Genomic DNA, 21546 nt, shown 5'->3' with positions numbered 1-21546 from the left:
TCTTAGTCTGACCCGTCACCCAGGACCTGTTTGCCTTGGGAGACCCTACCAGGGACATATAGCCCCCGACAACATAGCTCCTAGGATCACTCAGGTACTCAAACCCCTCCACCACAATAAGGTGGCGGTTCAAGGAGGGGGAAAAGTAGGATAGATGCCAGATAATTTGCAGTGCCCACAGGAGAGCAGTGTAAAGCGAGCAGATCGATGCCAGAGCCACAGGCACAATACAACAAAGGAAAGTAGGATAGATGCCAAATAATTTGCAGTGCCCACAGGAGAGCAGTGTAAAGCGAGCAGATCGATGCCAAAGCCACAGGCACAATACAACAAAGGGGGATACAGGAGAGATGTCCTGGTGGTGTGTCAGTTTAGGACGCATACCACATGGTCAGTCTATGGTGGGATTAAGCCCAATTTGTAACCCCTTCCTTCTTCTGTATTTCCTTAAAGGTGCTACATGTAGCAGTTTTTTATATTTTTTGAAAATTGTATGAAAAACAAAAATCATTGGGACAATTGGCAGCTTCTCATACATTTGTCTTTGTTTTTGGCTGTACTTTAGAGGACATATGTGTTGGACGTGATTTTTTCTATTGGCCATGGTCAGATGCCTTAAAAGATTTAGCTCCATCCATGCTGGAAAACAATGCTTTTTTTCTGTTTTTCAAGCCAGCTAATTTCCTCCAAAATTCAACAAGATGAAAGACACAGAAAGGCATTATTCTCTCTCTCATGGTCTTAGTAAGACACTAAATGAGCAAGGTGGATGGATTCCACAGAAGTCTGAGTGAAGTAAACGGGGTATCTGTGAGACATCTTTCTGTTCCTGAAAATCTCTTGATTCGCTCAACATGTTTAATAAATTGTACAATATGTTCAAACATTCGATACATCCTGTCAAGAGCTAACATTGCCTCATACAACCTTGGACTTTGAGAACTCCGGTTTCATTTCTGACCTTCATCCAGTATCTTCCCTGTCACTCTAGGCATCAATAGAGCTAAAACACACTATAAAAGAAAAAGAGTAACCCTCAGACTGAGCTCATCAGATCATATGTGACAGTTGATGATCAGTCAGTACATCTACTTCAAAGGCTTGTGTTTCTCTTCCAGAGCAATGGTAATGCTGCCACCAAGACAGAAGAAAAAGTCAACACCTGACTTCTAACCTTCTGGAAAAGTTAACCTTTTAGTAGCCTGACTGACATTCCAGCTCAGTCTGTGAGGATTACATATAGAAACTGGCTAATCTGAGAAAATCTGGGATGAGCAGTGAGATATAAATTAACAGGAAGACGGTGGATCTGTAAAACATTTTGACTGGAGCTGGAAGGTCACTTCAACAGTAGATAACACCAAAAATGGCAGAGATGAACTAATTTAGAGGTCCTGACCCAAAGGCCGATTATTTTATTACTAAAATAAAATTTAATGTAATCCATTGTATCTTACACCCTCTCACATGAGAAAGAAAATAGCTGTTCCATAAAACATAAAACAACTACCAAAAACTTCTTCCATGAAAGAAGTTTATTTTTAGAGTGTAAACAAAAATGTAATTAACAACTTTTTGCAAACATTCAATCCCTCTGTATAGCAACACAGAAGATTAATTTGCCAGTGTGGTAGATATGTAGCTTTACAAGTTGAGTCCCAATTTTGTGACTTAATTAAAAATGCCTTATTAAATCTGTTTATGTACTGCAGGTGTAAAAACAAAAGGCCCCACACATTAGTATATTTGCTCCATTTACCTAATAAGAGGGGAAGTGAAACAAATAAATAAGTGCCAAAAGGTTGATGTGTTGATTATGCAGCATGCCATTAAACATGACAACACTCATGTCATCAGTCTTACCTGTAAGGTTGCGCAGGCCCAGCTGTCTCAGGCCGTAGTAACCATCCCGTCTGTAGTTGAGAAAAATGGCCAGGGCGTAGCGACCCTCATACAGTTTGGTGCCCCGGATGATGCGTAGGTTCTCCAGTGGCAGGTAGTCAAACTGGTTTAGAGCCACCAACACGTAGCCAGTCACCTCTCTGATAGACTAACAGAAGAAAGAAAGGAGTATTTTTAAATGCATGGTGAGGCTAGCATTTGTTGGCTTCAGGTTTTGAAAAAGAAACTGCCATAATCATGACCTGGCTAAAGCGTGGATACCTGAACTGAGCCTGACGGGACCCATCAGTTACCTGGGGGTTCAGGTTGGGTTTAGACAAAAATTTAGAACTCATGTTTGGGTCCATCTCAGGTTTGGACTCGTAGGCTAGATGGCTGGAGCACTCAAATGTCTGCTTCATTTAACGATAAGGGGAACAACACCATAGAAACTCAACTGTGTCGGGCTAAGGTCGGGTTCGGACGTTATATACTATAAGCTTGTCAGGTCTGGGTTGGATGCCACACTCTCGGACATGGGTCTGGTTCGAAGAGAAAAATGTGGCTTGATCCATTATCTAAACCTGATCCATGTGAATATATTGCAGAAAGCAAGAATTTCAAATATGCTGAATGTAATCTGGGTATTAGCAGAATTATACATTATGGACATCCTTGTCTGGGGATAGTGTTGGGGAAAAAAGACCTAAATCTTCTAGTAGAACGCAACTGTACTATAACTGATCCCAGTTCAAAGGTTGGTGTGGTTGGTTGCAGGTGAATTTTATTTCAAAGCCTATAGCCATGTCTGACTCATGCTATACACATAAGGAGATAATGCATTCTGCTCATCTGTGTGCTCATTGCACAGAGCAAGTTATTTGCATTTTGAAATGTTGAGCTCATGAAAAATTCGGACATACTTTCGAAAATGATTAAAGTGTCAGCTCAACTGGAGATTGACTACATTTCTCCTCTGACTAGCCCATCAGCTGTTCTTCAAGGCCTGGGAAGCCATGGCACTCGCAAATATGATGTTGTAGAGTCAATAAACAATAACAGTTTAAAAAAAATCATGTGTGATTGTATTCCAATTATTTGATATGATTTTTTGTTGTATATGTTGTTGGCGTCATATCTCAGTGAGGTGTGGTTTAATTCTTCAAACATAAAAGAAAGAAGAAAATAAATATATAATTTAGCCTTGGTTTAAGTTGACTAGACTTGGCTGAAAGAAACACACATAATATTCAGAAAAGAGAGCTCCAGTGTGCTGAGTGCCTTGCTGAAGAGCATGGCAGTCCTCAACTATGTGCATCAGCTGACCTTCTCAAAAGTAACTAAAATTTTGTCAGATTAGCTCCGTGTTATGCACTTGATGAGGCAAATTAAGTCAACTGCAAAGTCAGGCGGAACGATGGGGCCAAGGCAAGAACGTCTTGTAATTCTACAAAAAAGTGTTTGTTCCGGGGTCACTGCAAAACAAACACACTGAAGACTTTAGAGTTAAAGGTCATGGACACCCAGCCTTACAGCGGAAAGCTAAGAAAAAATCCTTTTAGCTGACAGGGCTATGCCAGCCAATCGCATCTTCACATACAGCATCATGATCAGATCCTCAGACTTGTATGAGCGTGTGTGTGTCTTCTATACCACAACATATTGTCTTGTTTCTACAACTCCACCTCTGTGGCCATGCAATTTTCATCTGTTACTCAAACAGCAGCACAGCCTTACTTACACACAGAGAAACTCACAAATACAGACACAACAGCTGGTAAATGCAGCACTAGCCCATTTTACTGACCAGCATTGACAAGCCTAACTAGAACACTACAAAATGAAACTTTTTACAAGTTTCAGCACAATGCGGGCTTTGTTTGCAGCAGTTGGCAGATGCAAAATATATTCCTCTGGCCTTTTCTTATGATTGTTTCCTAATTATATCCCCATTTTCTCCTCAGTTTATTCAACAGCTGCTTTACACCTGCTGGCCCAGGGTCTCACCAAGAGGGCTTAATACATGCAAATTCACATAATCTCCCTATATGGCTTCCAGCATCAAAGAACAACCAGCTGGAGTCGCTATTTGGCTACAAGGGCATGATGCCCCACTGCCTTACCACAGGGAAGCACAAATATTTTACATTTAAATCTTGTATATGAGTTCAAAGCAGGCCCAAACATGCTTGAGCATTGACATGCCCTCATGTTCTGCAGAAAACATTAAATCCTCTCATTTAAGAGCACTTTAAAAAAAATCCAGCCACAGGGCATCATGGGAAAAGGTCCTCAAGCAATGAGCAACTACAGAGACATCTTAATAACCATAGACAGGCCAGTAATGATGGGGATGATTGGTTAGGAGGGAGTGAGGGAATGAGTAATGCAAGGTTTGATTGGCTCCTGACCCCTGGGGGACACTAGTGGAGACTGACAGTTAGGACACAGCATGTGGAGTGCCTGCATTTCAGGATAATAGTAGATTAGTTTCTATACTGGGCACTCAGCAAACACTGCACACCTGCCAAGTTGGCCTATTGTAGCACTAACACAATAAGAAGGAAACAGACAGTGGAGGTACTTATTAGCAAAATTACAATGTGTCAATCACCTGGAGAGAGAAAGAACAACATAATAAAAGAGCAGTAGAATCCATTTCAACAGAGGCTTTGATTAGCATACTTATTGCAAAAAGGATTTCTATTGTGAGGTGCTCCACTGCCTGTCAAAAATCCCTTAGTGAAATCATTTTTTGTCATGTTTGTTAGACACTTAGTAAGTTGTGCAACTTTATGCAACTCTATGCAACTTGTGACTCAGCCTCCAAAAACAACATGCACAGAACAGGCTGTCATCATTGGGGAGTTTGTTGGTCAGGCCCCTGTGGTCAGGAATCATGCTGTTTCATCACTGTGACCCCTATGTGACCCTGTGTTTGCTGTTGGGGGCCGACAAGCTCGCCCTCCTATCGTTAGCTTCAGCGAAACCGTCAGGTGTCTGCCCAGCGGCACTGTGATTGGGAGCAGGGGAGGCTGCTCTGCAACCCGACCCAGCTGTAGGCATGCACTCAGCTGCTGGCAGACTCCACAGTGATTCCACTGTGCACCCTTCTCCCAGCCAGCCTCCGGGACCTGCTGGTAAAACCAAAGAAAAACTGTTTCCCTGTTGCTTAGCAACCGCAGGAAAGCCTTTCAGAGAGAGTGAAGAGGGAGAGAGCGAGCAGAAGAAAAAAAAAACTTAGAAAGGTTTTTTTTTGTTATAATTCACCTAATTAAATTAAAGGATTACGCTGCCCTTTCTCGCTAATTTTCTTTTGCTTAGACACTACTTAATTTCCTTCCATTGCATAAATTGTTTTCTTCTGAACGCTCTCTTAATCAATATTTATCTGCATTCCTCTGTGCTAAAGGAGAGAGGAAGCAGTGCGACAAGGAGCAGGGAGGCCCGGAGGGAAGTAAACTCGTGCACCTGCATTTCCCCTCTTGTTTCATCAACTGTGCTCTGTTTCAGAAACACAAACTCAGAAGCTGAATGATGCTACTTGGAGAAGCTGCCCACTGCTGCCTTGTAGGCGATGTGCTTTGACTTAACAAGGTGGACGGTGGGCAGATAAACTGATGTTTTTTTTTTCCCTTGTATTTTCTCACAAAATATACACTTAACAAGGTGAGTGGGAGGACTAATTTGTTACAACAAGGAGCATGAAGCCTTAATTGCTCACACAGAGACATAGGCTTACAACACATCTCCTTCATCAACCCCCTAAAATGAGCCTGCTGGTGACATCAGAGGTAAAAAAAAGTGATTAAATTGGCTCCAAAAATTGAAAAAAAACAACAACAAAAAAAACAATCTTTACACAGTCTGGCACAATCCCAGGTCATTATTTTAGATACCAATTCAGCTGAATCTTTTGATTCCAGTCTGATGGATCAGAGCGTTTCTCTGTTGTGAGAGCCATAAAGGGTTTGTGCAGAATTTCTTCTCTATTACACATCATCTGAACATGCATACAAGCCTTGTATATTCTGATAACCCCCACCTACACAGAAAAAAGAAACAGTGCCACAGGGCGCCGACGAGACTAAGTCGACCCAGGTCAACTACCCATAATGCACTGCAAGTTTAACATTTCCACTAGCATTTTTCTCCATCAGTTGCAGGCAATTAGTGGCCTAGTGTGGAGTTCTCAGTCAAACAGAATCCTATGCGGTCCCAACAGGCTTGTTTCCTCTGTTCGTTCAGTGTACCTCTGGGCAAAATGTGAATTTCACATATTGGTAAATTGCTCTTTGTATCTTCTGGGAGACACTGCATCGAGGCCAAGGCGGGGAAGCAAAAGGGGCTTTAGTTACTATACACAACATAATCATGATAGAAGTTGCCTGTGATGTCTTGGAAACAAAAATTGCTTGATATGAGGCAGAGGTGCTGTGCTCAGGCACCTTCAACCACTCTAGACATGTGGAAATGTTTTCAGTGTTGCAGCACAGAGATGCAGCCATTGAGTTTGCACAGCACCACAGAGTAACTCTAATCTGGGATGAATATTCAAACCAGTATTGAAATGAACCAACAGTTCTTTAGCAAACTACACAATTTTATCAGTTAATGAATCAAGGCCTGTTCTGTTGGCACAAACAGCTGTAAAAGTGAATACTAAAGCTGGATTAAAAATAAAATAATAAAGTGACTACTCACAAACATTCAGGGACCTCTCCAATTTTAACTCAAAGATGATGCAATACTCCTATTCAGGTCTCTAGTTTTAAGTATTCTGTTTTTATTCCTATTTATCTCAATTCAACGAACATTCCTTTGTTGTCTGCATTGTGTACTGTCTGTTTATACTGCTTTTTCTGCATTGTTTGCACTGGTTGTTGATATTAATACTGCTGTTTTGTTATATTACACAGCCTTATGCTGGCTTACTGTTTTGCACATTGAGAGCCGATGCACCTGAGTCAAATTCCTCATGTGTTCGTCACATCTGGCCAATAAAACTGATTCTGATTCTGATTATGTCTGCTAATCTAGCAACATGCATAACCATTTTAGACAAAGAAGCCTATATGTCTAAAATATTTTATTCATCCAAATTACTTTGCACATAACCAGGAAACTTTAACAATGCAGGCAATATATTTGCATACACATTTCTCCAGTTTCAGAATCGCCATTGCGTGTCACAGTTAGGATACAATAATGCTTTAGATCATTGAATAAGAGAGGTTTAAATTGAAAACATCATCTACATATAGGTATACATCAAGTGAAAAGGGTACACTTATCTTAGTAACATTCAGAAGAATAAAAGAGAATGCAAAATAAAAAAAATATAGGAAAAAATGTAACCATGACAACGAACATATTTATTGTTAAGATTCTAATTCCACCTCAGAAAAAACTGATTGGTCAGTAATGTGTAGATACATTCTAGATGTCAGTCAATTACTGTATATCAAATATGGTTCTCATATTTTTGTGATACCATACTGAGAGCAAATTACAGTTTGGTAGTACTTAGATTTATTTTATCTACAGTGGCAGATTAAGTGTTAGTGTACACTACTTAAGTAAAATATAACAATGTACCTCGAATTAGTACTTGAGTAAATGTTCTAACTTGCTGTGCAACTGTATTATTATTATTTGCACCTGTGCAATATCCTTGCCACAACTTATTCTAGTCAGGTCTCTCCCTCTCATAATGTAACTTTCATCAGGATAAGCCAACCTGGAGAGACTCTAAAACAACATCAGTTGGGTGAAGCAGCACGAGTTCTGAAAAAAACACAGCTTTGTTATTTCACAATAATGACATATTTAAGTCCTGTTCATGAGAAAACAATGTCTGATACCTTGTGATAACAATGTAATTCAATTGTTATCTCAAGATAACAAATATGAACACCTCGAATTTTTAATTTGCTGTTTTGAGATAATGAGATAGTCAGACATCATGTTAAAACAGTTTATCTGGAGGTAATGAGACAATTAAGCTTTAATCTCAACTTAATGTGCCTAAAATATCAGCAGGTGCTCTCAGCTTTCATACAAATAATAGACAGTATGAATAAAATTGTTGAGCAAAAAATGGCACCATTGAGGAGGAATGTATACAAAGACAGAGTGAAAGAATAAACAACAGTCTAGCAGGGACAAGAACAGAGAAGTTTAGGGTTAGGAGGTACAGTGTAATCAAGCATTTGAAGAAAGCGCACAGCAAGCCAAGCATAGAGGAGATATATTTTAAAGCATAATTGATAGTGCATCTGTTCCTGTCATCTGGATGAGTGAGAGTGTAAATGAGGTGGTCGAGACACGAATCAGCAATAGAAGGAGAAAGGAGGGACACATGAGACAAAGGAGTGTAGAGCAAAGTGGAAAATGAGAGGACGAAGAAGGCACCATGAGGAGGGAAAAGTATGACACCAAATAATGACACCATTTTAAAATACAAGAGATAGGACACATATTATGTTCATTATGGCTCATTTCCATACATATAGAGCACTCTGCCAGTGAGTCATGGAGAGTGCATCAGTGCATGTCAGTGGCAAGACTGCTGTCTCTCTACAGTTTGATCCGACTGGAGCACCGGTGCCGTCTGACTCCTCCACATGGTGGCAAAGTCAATGGGCGGGCAGGGAACTGTTTACCAATTCACTTCAATGAGCTCTGTGAGAGACGCATGCACTCCTTCACCTCGTGTGACTGTCTGGCTGGTAAAGTATACTAAAAGCACTCATGTGTGACATTCAAGATTTTAAGAAATCCTGTTTGAAAAATCAAGGCCTTTGAAAGGAGGGCCATTAACTTTGAAATAAATGGGAATCCAGCCACATGAAATGTCACAGTGAAAATGACTGAGTCATTCAGTACAGGTATTACTGTAGAGTTTGAGATTTTTTAAAAGACTTCAATCAAACATGGGGGGTGTTTTGAACCCACACACACCTTTTTATGTCCGTGGTGTGGAGCGGCTTCAAATCCAGTCCACCCACTTTAAGTTATTCCAGCTTCTCCACCAGCACATTAGGGAAAAGGAAAGTCAATGTCTTGCTCAGCTCAATCAAACGACTTTAACTGGATGAGCTTTCACTAAAAAAGTATCTACTTTCACACAGTGTCCTGAATCAAGCTTTTCTGTAACTGTGTTCAAATACCAGAAAGTCTAAATTAAATCAAGAACCAGTTTAAATCACAAAAAAACATTAATCAAATGGGGATTTTTATTCTTTTAAATAAGTCACGAGCTCACATCTTTGAGTATTTTATTCCTCATTTTCTTAATTTAGATAGTGAACAAGTGGAGTGGAGACCAAATGTGACAGCAAAAACTGGTACAAGAGCTGAAAAATTAACCTTCCAAGTGTAATTTCCTTATGTAATTAAAGATTTAAACCTAATTTAAAAATATGGATTTATAATATGCAATGCAATCTGTGAAAAAGTGTTAAACTGTTTTCCTGTGTTAGGTCATAATTGTGCAAGGTGCCATTGGAGCTACTGAAAAACATTTTGAGAGACGAACACTCAAATGGACCTTTTCACTTTCAGCACTGACAGCTAGTGATGAAAATGATTTTGGGATGACACAGTGTGTGTGTGTGTGTGTGTGTGTGTGTGCGCGCGTGCTGACACACCAGGGGTGTGTCTCCAGCAGCAGCTGTGATACTAGTGTTCAGTGCTGATATTTATTGTCTCAGACAGCCAGACAATCTCAGATATGCCTGTTACATGAGTGGCGTCCGTGAGGCGTCCGTATTGTCAAGACACATTTACAGTAATGACCCTGCCTCTGAAATTCAAATCACTAAAGGAGAAAGTTTGCAGAGCAGTAGCAAGCAAAACCAAAACAGTGACAGTGCAGTACAGTATATGATCCTTAAGCTGCAGTGAAAACACTAATACATAACCCATGAGGTGAGGCTGTTGGAGCAACCCAGCAACAGCCACACAGTGTATCACATTATGCTGTAGCCATTGGGGACCCTACATAATGCAGTTATGTGACAAAGCTAGTGCACGTCAGCCACAGGCTAGCTTGTGCTCGCTTGGCAGTTGGTATGGAGCAAAAAGTGAGAAGCATGTTATCTCCTATAGCACGTAGCTCCTGTAGCTCATATTTAATTCCCTCATTATTCATGGTCATCCCAGCTTAGGACAGAACTTTTGAGAGCTGGCAGGATCCCTAAGGGGAGAGGCCAATGTGCTGCATGGGGTGGGGGGACTCAATGAATCCAGGGAGAGGAGAAGGAAGGGGGAGCCCAATGTCAGTTCACTCCTCTGAGGAAGAAAAGGTGCTTAACGGCCCTTCCAAGTGATTGATGATTTGGCCTGGTGCAGAGCTAGGATGCAGCCATAGGTAGACAATGCAAGACTTTGCTTGGATAATCAATTTACGTCAATGGGAAAAAAGACAAAACGCATGAATTCCCAATGTGAAAGGAGGTGAATGCAAGGAAACAAAACAGAAGTTACAGGTAATGATTGTGTTATGAGGGGCCAGTGAGGATATAAATCATTCTTGATCTCACATTATAGAGGGCCACCATAATCTCTCATAATACTACTGTATCCTCTGAGACACTCATCATGCTTTCATGCTAAACACCACTATTCCCTCACAATATTCAATTTAAGGTCTTATTACTACTATGCACTTTTTTATACTCAGCCATGAAGCCAAAAGTGTGGAATATAAGGTTTTACCCTTTTAATATTTTGATTATTTTAATATAAATTAAGTCTTTGAGGTGTTAAAAGTATGCGTGACATCACTAGAAAGCCTAGGATGTCCTCTTTCCAGGCCATCATGACACAAACAGACTGCAACCATGGTGTCTGGAATAAAGACCACAGTGTCATGTGCCCCATAGAGGACAAACATGAACTGCCGGGTCTCAGGAGGACAAAAGAAATAGAAGTGCAACTGAGTGAAAATAATAATTTAGGTAAAAGAAAGTAACAGTGACAATCACCCCAGATTAACTCCGACTGACATGTACTAATAAACAGGAACAGGTACACAAAGACATCATGAGTCACATAATGTAAACCATAACATAAATATAAAGATACAAACACGTGCTCACACTCACAGAGTGTAAATGTCACTGAGGAACACAGTCTGTTCCTTCCACTAAGCACAGCTGAGGCAGCCTGAGAGAAGCCAAATTAAAAAGGCATTGGGAGAAACAATATGCACACACCCATAAATAAATTAGAGGCAAAGATACGTTTTTAATATCTGAAAGGCGGCTCTAAAGGATGGGATTGGTGTCGCAGACGTGATGCACTCTGGTGTCTCTTGAGACTACAATGAAAGAACCCAAGAGGGCAACAATAGCAGACTGGTACTGACGTATAACACCGGTGATAATATGTTGGGTTTGTCCCAGGGCCGACATTTGGGCTTTTTACAGCTTAACTGTGTGTTCAAGTGCCACCTGGTTTTGAAAGCAAAAGGAAAATGTTAACACTCTGTGATGTCCAACTAATGTGTGATCACATTAGTTTGAATGTATATAATGGCATTAAGGGTAAACATCTTGTTTTCTCAAAACATGACATAACCCAGTGTTATGGATAGGACAATACTTTTTTACACCAGTAGGTGGCAGTGTGAGACTGGTTTACCCGATGGACTGCAGCCATCTAGCGTGCTTCGCTGGGTTTTTCTCATAATGGCGGGGAACTCAGCGATGTGAAGCCACGTCTCCCTGCCTAATTATTCATTTCCTGTATTCAAGGTTAGTAATATAGGTAAACTACAGTAAATGAATGGTTATCAGGCCAAGAAGGAAACCGAGCATTGGATGTTTTTACGGGTTGCAGGAGTACTTTTTTTGAGTACTTATGGTGACTGCTACATACTGGCTCATTTCGCTAGCAAGCATGCTAATATTAGCTGGGTTATACTCTCAGTTCAGGTCACTCACCTCACCTGGTAGCGTTTGTTTGTAATTTGACCCTGGCTCCATGTTCATGTTAAAAAGGAAATGTGTGAACTGTTAATTATGTTTCATGATTTGTTTATCTGGTACTGCTCAAGTTAAAAATGATACAAAAGTGCTTATTCATTAGTGATGGTACACTTCAAACCCAGGATGTGTTTAAAGTAAAAGTAAAGGTATGTAAGACAGGATTTCAACCAAGATGTTTTGTGTGTTATATCTGTTTCATGAGCACAATCTGCTATGTATAAGAATACATTGAATGTGCAGTATGTACTGGAAAATTAACAAATGAGCGACAGATACAGTACCCAGTGGACAGACTGTTGAAATAATTTGTGTTTAAATAAAAATAATGGCGGAGAACTCAGCGATGTGAAGCCACGTCTCCCTGCCCAATTATTCCTTTCCTGTATTCCAGGATATATACATCTGCCTACAGGTGTTATATTCTGATACCTGTAACAACTCCACAACTAACCCACACAGCTTTGTAGACTGAATGTGAATGCAACTATATCACATCAAAATAATGAAAAGAGCAGTAATAATCATATTACCATTGTAATGAAAGAAAATAGAAAACAATGAAAAATATATGAATAAGATGACACCTAACTACTTTATTTTTAGAACTAGTCTTTACGTTTATTTGTTGTTGTTATATACATATACAGTACATGTACTGTACATAACAACCACAAACAGACATATTCCAATATTCCACCACAAGTACTCCATTACAAGTAAAGCTCTGCATTCAAAGTGTACCTTAAACAAAAATACAGGAGTATAGTTTTATTGTTATACATGGTCTATTAGTGGATAGTTTTATTGTAATATTAATATTATAATAGTAAAGTCTAGACCTTACTTTATAAAGTGTCCTGAGATGACTTTCATTGTGATTTGGCACGATACAAATAAAACTGAATTGAAGCTGAAATTGAATTTTTACCTACTGATTAACCTGTAAGCAGCAACAATAAAGCTAATTTTGACAAAGAACAGGATAGTCGTGCAGCATAGCACACAAACATGACTCTACTTCCAGAAAAGTCATTAAATCTGTTTGTTTCTGGTCAAAATACATTAAATGTCCCATTGCACTGAAAATATTTGTTTTAAGAAAAAGGGAGATTTAAACAGCAAACAGGAGAGCGATCCAGTGTGCATTATGTAACCGCAGATAACTAGTAACTGCCACTGTTGAATACATGTAGTCAAGTAAAAAAGTACAGTTTCCTTCTTAAACAAGACGGCTTTTCTCTCTTTCTCTATAAATGTGTATTTCTACTTGCAGTGTTTTTCCCCATATTTGCACCTTGTGCCACTATCATTACCCTAGGAATAATAAAGATGTGTGTCATGTGTATAATGTGGGAATTGGATTTCATGTGCAAACACAGTGGAACTCTAAAGAATTCAACTTCTGATGAGAACACTGTGGAATACACATTTGCTAAAATCTTATAACTCATTGTGAGCCATGAAATCTTTAGGAAAAGTCATAAAAATGCTAAATGCATACCTAATATATCCTACAGTGATGATGTGGTGCCTTTAAAAAGGCATAAGATCTCAGAGCACCATTACACAAGCACAGCTCAGCACAGTCAGACACAGAATTATTCAGTCTCATGGATTGTTCCCATAATGCAACTATCCATATGTTAGCAGCAAATAACTGGGGATTTCAGAACATTCTTGGGAAGCTGTGGGAAACAAGATGGGACAAGAAGGGACTCCACAGTTTATTTGGGTTTTGCATTGAGGGGTTAATACTAGGCCTAGCTACACTCTTCCCTGCAGAAGTATGAGGCTGTTGTTTATCCTGTCAGTGACTCCTCCAACTTTCCAGGTTGCGCAAGAGAACAACAAGAATGTTTGGATAGCTTCTTGAAATAGAATTTAGAGGAAACAAGTTGTGGTCCTGCTGGTCACCCAGTTATAACCAAAGCAAAAGTGGTGAGGCACATGTGGCCTGTAAAAGCCAGGCTGATGAAGAAAGAAAGGCCATGTTACTCCATATAATACAGAGTTAACATTAAATCTGTATTATATGTTCACAAAACAATCTCACCACAAAGCCTGTGAGTAGCTGTGCTGGATTTCCATTTTCCTCAGAACATCCTGCACTCCTGTCCACGATGGTGTAAAATTGATAAGAGTTCTTTTTAATCTTGAAAACAGTGACTGACAAACAATTTCACCATAAGGCCTCTTAGCAAGTGTTTATATCACATTTTGCACATTTCAAACAGGACATTTGTCCAGAATAAAAAGAAAGATGTTAAGAAAGTTCTGGCCAAAAATTAAGAAACTGTATACATATTAAATAATAGTGATGAAACAGGTGTCCATCATCTCGCTACATAACAGACATGTAAGGTTTTTCTTTATTTCTAAATGACTAAGTGCATCCATATTTCATGCAAAAATGACAAATAAAAAAGAAAAGCTGTATGGTGGGATTTGGACTCCTGCGACTGCACTCTCTCAGTGAGGAAAGGCTTTCAGTTGTGTGGGAGTAAATAACCTCTACGAAGCAATTAAACAGTTGTATTTTAATGTCAAACGTGTGCCAAGCCTCTCAGTAGGCATCATGATGTAAAACACAGAAGAAAAACATCTAACTATTAAAATATCAGTCTCTTCAATTTACCACTTTGAAGTTTTAGACATAGATGTTACAGAGTCATTATATCCCGCATATTGTTTACAGCCAAGGGATAATATCAGGACATGAAATTCAAAATAGTACTCAATAATAAAACTATCTGCAGAAAGCACAGGTTTGACCAAAGAGAAATGCAACACTGTCTGACACTCAGTGAGTCAGACGAGGGAGAAATGAATAGGACTGGCTGTCGAGGAGAGGGAGACAGCGGCAGAGCTTTATCCATTCCTCTTGGCCCCATGCATCTGCCACCATAATTTGTGATAATGACGCATCCCAGCAGGGCCACTCTGAGCAGAGTGATTCGGAATTGATTTAGTGCATTAATTACGCCCCTGTTACACCGGTGTCATGGACAATATTTTACAATTTGATAAGCAAAAGACGCACCGTGGGATCACTTTGATGAATTGCGAGGGTTCTGTCGTGGCCCGCTTTTATGGTCGTACCTTTTAATTTAACAGTAATCACGTTGTCCCTCCATGCCGTGGAAGCAGCAAGGTTTTAATTTCACCTCTGAGACCTCTGCTCTGCACCGTGTCTGCTTTGATCAGGCCGACAACAAAGCAGGCATGCAGCCGACCACACACGCTGGAACTGTGCAGGAGGTGAACTGGACAATCAGCCTCAAACTAAATGGCAGATTGTGTGCATTCAGGTTTAATGTGTGAGTTTGTGCATATGTTTCCATAATATGCACTGTATGAATACAGTTTGTGCATCTATTCTCTTACCTGGGCCCCTCCACCCCTCTCTTTGCACTGAAACAACAGCTCTCTAGTGCTGCAGGCTAAACAACCAGGAGCCCAGTAATGAGCAGGAGCAGTGTCTCAGTCGCACCACCTACCAAGCCCCCCTAGGGGCACGAGACACCCCAACTTCCACAGGGAGAAGCTGCATCTCCCATAGGAGTCGGGTCCAACAGTGCCAGCCCCACATTTATATTTGGGCCTGGTTACCTTCACAGATTTATAAAGCTGGCAATGCCTCCATTTTTGTGTATCTTATGTAGGGGCACACTGCACCTGCCAGTAGGTACGCATCATCGATGTGCGGTATAATTAGGTGACCTCTAGGGGCCGTAGTAATTATAACATGAGCTAAGATCTCTGTTTGTCACTCTTAATGTGGCACCACTAAATCCATGTAGGGAGGAGGTCAGAGTGGATGGGACAGCAAAATGCAGGATTTTCAACCATTTCCCTTTTTCCCCATAGTCAGTATTGTTAGCCACTGTCCCAAAACCTAACAAAGTAGTTTTGGGTCTTAAACCTGGTATGCTCAGCGTTTATTATTGTAACCATCACACTGAAGGTCCAGCACATTATAAACTATAGCATGCACCTGATGATGAACAGATAATGGCCATTTAAGGGGCAGATACTGTTTGAATCGAGAACTCACCTTGAATGTATGACCTTCTGCACTTGAAGTACAAACTTTATTTGCTATCAAACATTCAGATTTCAGTTTCTGATTCTGGCTTTTTTTTTTTTTACAGCTGTTTTGGTCCAGAACCACTAAAACTCAATGACGTATTAAAACAGACTATCTAACACAATGTCTTGTTAGCTGACATACATGGAATTTTTGAGCTTGAGTGACAAACTAACATGCTCAGTGAAATAGAGCACAGCAGTAGTTTGATCTTTCTCACTTCATTTCTGGTTAAGATTACTCCACGGCAGCTACCGCGACAGCTACACCCTTGTAAAAGAGGCAATAAAAAAATAAATAAAACAAAAAGTAAAATGCTTTATTTTTCCTCTCTTGGACTTGCACATCTCCATTACCCCACAATTAACAGGCTATAAGATACATCAGGGTAGTGCCACTGAGATCTGGCACGGTGCTGCCTGGCACAAGTAGGGTGCTAATTTTCTCAGTGTTAAGAGCTGTAATTATGCAGACACTGCCGGGTGCCCGCAAGGCGTGAACAGCTTCCCGTTCCAGGCGACAGTCCCAACCTTTTATGAGCTCCTCAGCTGGTTCAGAGGCTAATGAAACTATACGATTCACCCGGCTTGCACATCCCTCTCCAGCCATCACCGGGGCCCCTGCTGTCATTATTTGGTGAAGAGGCCCTGTGACAGGCACTGTGCTGTGTGAAGCACAACAATGTGAAACATCTATAGAGTGGAGGACCAGAGAAAGGAGCACTTGACCTCTTCACTGGCCTTGTCCTTTACCTCACTCTGCCTCTCCATGTAAATACCATCTCTCACCGTGAAGGCACAGCTTTTTCTCAGGCTCACCCAAAGCCAAACTAACTGGGAGAAAATTACACAAAAATAAAAATCAGGTAAAAACAATCTGATCTGAAAGCCTGTAGTAAGTTTTCAGTATATGACTGGCACAGATGGACAATACTACAAGCCAGTCTAAGAGGACTGTTTTTGACTGTGTTGGGAATTTTCATTTTCTCTGTTAACAACATTTCCATCCACTTGCCTTTATGCACATTTTCAGTTTGCACATGAATAATTTCCATTGACAAACATGCTGTCGTCACTTGGAGATTTTTTTTTTACAATGGAGAAGAGAGGACTGATAGAGAGCTTTGTAACACTGTCCTTGAAAAAGTGGATGTTTGTGACAAATCTGAAGAAATCCCCTCAAGGTGTTCCTGAGATTTAACACTCACAAGAAGGGGATGGACAGACATATAGAAAGAGATGGATGTACAGACATTTAACCTAAACGCATAATTCCTCCGGCTGTCGATGCCATGAGGACATAAAATGTTGACTAAGATGGAAAAGTTTGTGTAACAGTAAAAACAAGTGTGGTGGATACAAACTTAGAATAAATCATAATGTAAATGAAGCATGTGACTTAAACATACATGAAGAAACAAAATAACAGCTGTGTACACAACTCCCGGCATTTGCATGGCAGGAGTGGATGAAAATGACATTTTTTGGTGATTAAAATTTGTACTAAATATTTATGGAGACTCTTGCACTCACTCTGACCTCTGTTCACCCTTCTCCTATCAGTTGAATGCTCTCTACCTCTATCTTCTGACACCCCAATGGCCATTTTGAATATGAGGCACCAACTGCCAGCCAGAGCCACCTACATAGGTGAAGGACTCAAGCAAAGATACGTTTCCTCATTTTGCTTTTGACATTTAAGATTTACTGTACAGTATGTGTTGGAGTACAGACGGAAGTAACTTGGGGTACATTGCTTACGTGTACTGCAGGTGCTGTTTATTACGGACGCTACTTCTCCCACTGTAACCACTCCAAATAATCCCAAAGGTGCTGGATGGGGGTTAAGGTCAGAAGTCTGTGCAGGCTGGTCAAGTTATTGCACAGTACACTTCATTTCTTAATGGACATGGCCATCTGTGCTTTGGTGTTATGTCAGTTACAGCCTATATAATCTAAAAACAGATGAGAGATTCATATCTAAAAATGCTTTCAAAAAACCTAATCCACACATGTAGCTCAAGCAAGTTAGACTAGGTGCAACAGCATTTGTCAGGTAACTACAACTTGCCAAAGCTGCCAGGGTTCAAAATAAAAGGAAGAAACATGATGCCCATTTTTGTGTCTGTGAATAGGTCAATACATACTGTATGTTGAACAATCTCTGCAATGAGTTTAGATACATTCAATTTAAAACCAGTCATTGCGGCCTTTAATTAAACGGTTTCTTCTATCCAACAACATTCCCCAAACTGTTGCTTCCACATTACTGGATGCACACTATGATCCAAAGTGTTGTTTGCTGTATGATTATGTTAATTGGAAGTGGAAAGCACAAATCATGAAACACATACCCACCCTAGAAGTACACAAATATATGTCCATAAAGTATATGAGTAACTGTGTGAATGACTAACATCCAGTTACTGAAGGGCAGATACAGTGAAACAAGTGTGACAGAGTGAATTACTGCCTCACAGTAAATTAATAGCACTGAGCCACACTTTCAGACAGAGAGAAGTGATCAGATGAGTGCTGGATAATGACACACAGAGAAGCAGTAATCTCTTGCTAGCACACTAATCTTAGCAGGTTAGGGAAAGGACATGAAAGAAATAAAACAAAGTAGCTGAAGAAGTCTTGACGCAAGACAGCAGGGATAAAAGTCTGTCATAACATATGAATATTGCCGCTCTGAAATAAACATTTACCCCATGTAAGTGTGTCCTCTAACCTCATTTTGACTCGTCTTTGCTAATGTAACATCTACACAGAATGCTACAGTACAAGTAAATGCACTGAGCACATACGCACAGACCCATAATCTGCTGAGCATATGAGACAGAAAGCACGTGTCCCCCCAATAGATTTCTGAGAATGTACGCTGTTAGAATAGCTGAACAGCAGAATCACTGAGTGCTTTCGTTTGCAGCTGAAATACAGCCCAAAGAAAATGGGAAGACTTTGGTTTGAGGAGTCTCTTTTCTTTCCTCTCTCATCTCTTTTTATTTGCTTCCCTCCTCTGGTTCCTGGTTGCACTGAACTGAGCTTGCAGATCCACTTTACCTCCCTTGAAAAAAAGGAGAGCCTGGAAATGAGCACTGGTTGAGAAAGCTGTATCTTTTCTCTCTCCCGGCTGGTGTTTGCTGGAGATAAACCCAGTACATAGTGTCTCTGTCTGCATGTCGACATAGAGTATACACCTCAGTGACTGTGTTCTTCATCACTCTTTATTGCTGTGTGTGTGTATAAGGATGTGTGTCTGTACCCCTAACTTGTGATATATTCAGTCCTCTGAAGTGAGGTTTCAAACTTTAAACAACACACTATGACACATAAGATTTGTTGTACATGTCTTCCTGACTTTATGGACCAACATCCCCCTGTCCCTCTGCTCTCAGCTGCAGCCATGGCATTGTGCCCTGTGTTTTGCAGCACTAGCTGCCAGATTGATCCGGCTTTAATGAAGAGTCCTTCAGCCTAGGTGACATCATTAGCTGGTTGTGGGCCACAGTGGGCCACTTGGCGCGACTCCCTGCTTCCCTTCAGGGAAAATGGGTCATCTGAGTGGCAGACGGACAGGGGCCAGGGGAGCTAGCCAGCAAACTCAACAGTGGCGGTACACCAGGCAGAAGAATAGTGATGCCCTTCAGACACCTGTAGTCACGAAGCATTTTATCTCTCAACTAGAAGTACTTCTGAGGAACCCTAAACTACTTAATGAAGAGTTTTTGCCAAAAACACAAATCTTGGGCAAACTTTATTGAGCTGGACATGGTTGGTGAAAATTTCAACTTGCAATATATTGAAGTCCAAGTTTATTTATGAATCCTGTTTTTTTAAATTTGTTCCTTACAGAAGATTACAATGGATATTTCTTTGTTTTATACAATCTGCACAAAACAAATGCTACAGCTTATTTGTGAATACAAACTGACCCAGATTTGATACAGACTGGGATAAAAAGGTTTATTATATGTCTGGTCCTCCTGCACTCACTCTGGGTGTACTGAAGGGAGGCAGAGAATATAATGGTAAGTCAGAGATCTGTGGTTTACAAGAAGGCTGGACCTGAGCATGGCTTCAGAGCCATCTCATCCATCTAACTGTCAGCATCTCACCAGGCAAAAATCACCAAGTCTTCCAGTCTGTCCCTGCCCTCCCTCCCTCTCATCTCTGCTCTGTATTGCCCCCTGCTCTCATCACATACACACACAAAAGCAGGGATGTGTGCAGACGCAGACACAAACACACACACACACACACACAACCGCAGCACAGTAGGTGAACACTGCAATTTTAGCACAGCAGCTGTTTTTGCCAGCCATAAAAGTGACAACCCTCTAGCTATTCTTCTCTACACTCCTACTTCCTTTTCTTCATCCTGACTCCTTCCTTGCATCTACACTGTTCATCCACATATGCTGCATGTACCTTCCAGGCTGTGTTTTTAAGCAGAACATAAAGAGTCCAAGCAGACCAGTTGGACTTAGCCATTCCCAACCTGCCTGCAGCTCAGAATGTATGAGTCTATGTAGCGTATCTGTTGAATTATATGCAGCATCTATGTGACTGTGGATAATATGAGTGTGTGCTGATGCTGAACTTTGCATGAACTGGTATGTGTGTGCAGTGCTTTAAGCTGCAGATAATGCGTTAGTCAAATCTGGTGAATGATTAATTTAATTTGGATTTAAGCTTTTGTAGTGTAACGTGATGTTTTTAATTAAAGGTAAACAAACAAACCCCCCCCCCCATAAAAATCAAAAATAAGAACAAGCTTCTACATGAATAGTAAAACATAATAGCAGTGAAACACCAACTACCATCCTTAAGCTGAAACACTTCCAGCTTAAGAATCCAGGTGGGATCTCTTTAATTTCTCATAAGCAATCGGGTGATTGCCAGAGAGTTCCCATGGCAACAACATAACTCCCAAATCTTCAACACCCCAACACACACACACAGACACACACACCCCACCCTGTATCCATTTAACAATTCCCCAGATGCCTAATTGTTTCCCTAATGATGCCAGGCCTAATGGGACTGTTTATGGTATTCATTTGATAGCCCTAGCCCAGTAATTAGACTACACCTCACTTCATTAAACAGCAGGGGGGAGGGGCAGTGCCTGGTGGCACATACAGTATATGCACATGCAATAGCAAAAAGTGAAATTTACAACAAAATTCCCGATGATAGAAATGCAGTCAAACACAGAAACACAGATACAGAAAGCAGCTACAGACCCAAGAGACAACTATTCTTATCAGCGCCCTCTTCCATTAGTCCCATTGTCTTGTAAGGTGCTATATTGTACTGGCAAAGGACTTCAATCATTATCTCTTGAAGTGCATAAGATGCTGAACTTACTGGTAACATATTATAACACCCTCGAGAGAACAGATTTAGCAAAATACCTTGAATGCAAATGACAAAGACATAGGTCCCAGAAAGTATATTTAAGTACTACAGCAGCAGGAAAAACCATCCCGACTAGGAGCTGCTACAACACAAGTGACATCATACAGTTAGGTGACAGCTTAGTAGGTACACCACATCGCGTCACCATAGAAGAAAC

General features: G+C 40.6%; 1 protein-coding gene across 4 annotated transcripts in view; it reads right to left on the bottom strand.

The window, feature by feature from the left end:
• LOC109968758 (receptor tyrosine-protein kinase erbB-4) overlaps window positions 1–21546 on the bottom strand; it is a 244655-nt gene that overhangs the window by 101696 nt on the left and 121413 nt on the right. For all 4 annotated transcript variants that reach the window (XM_020615248.1, XM_020615250.1, XM_020615249.1 and 1 more), the window contains exon 3: window positions 1864–2050. In XM_020615248.1, coding sequence (XP_020470904.1) covers window positions 1864–2050 — 187 coding nt within the window. The remainder of the gene's footprint in view (window positions 1–1863; window positions 2051–21546) is intronic.

Source organism: Monopterus albus, unplaced genomic scaffold, assembly GCF_001952655.1.
Source record: "Monopterus albus unplaced genomic scaffold, M_albus_1.0 scaffold161.1, whole genome shotgun sequence".
Taxonomy (NCBI): Eukaryota; Metazoa; Chordata; class Actinopteri; order Synbranchiformes; family Synbranchidae; genus Monopterus; species Monopterus albus.
Note: the sequence above shows the minus strand (reverse complement) of the source record. Positions and strands in the feature narration are given on the sequence as shown.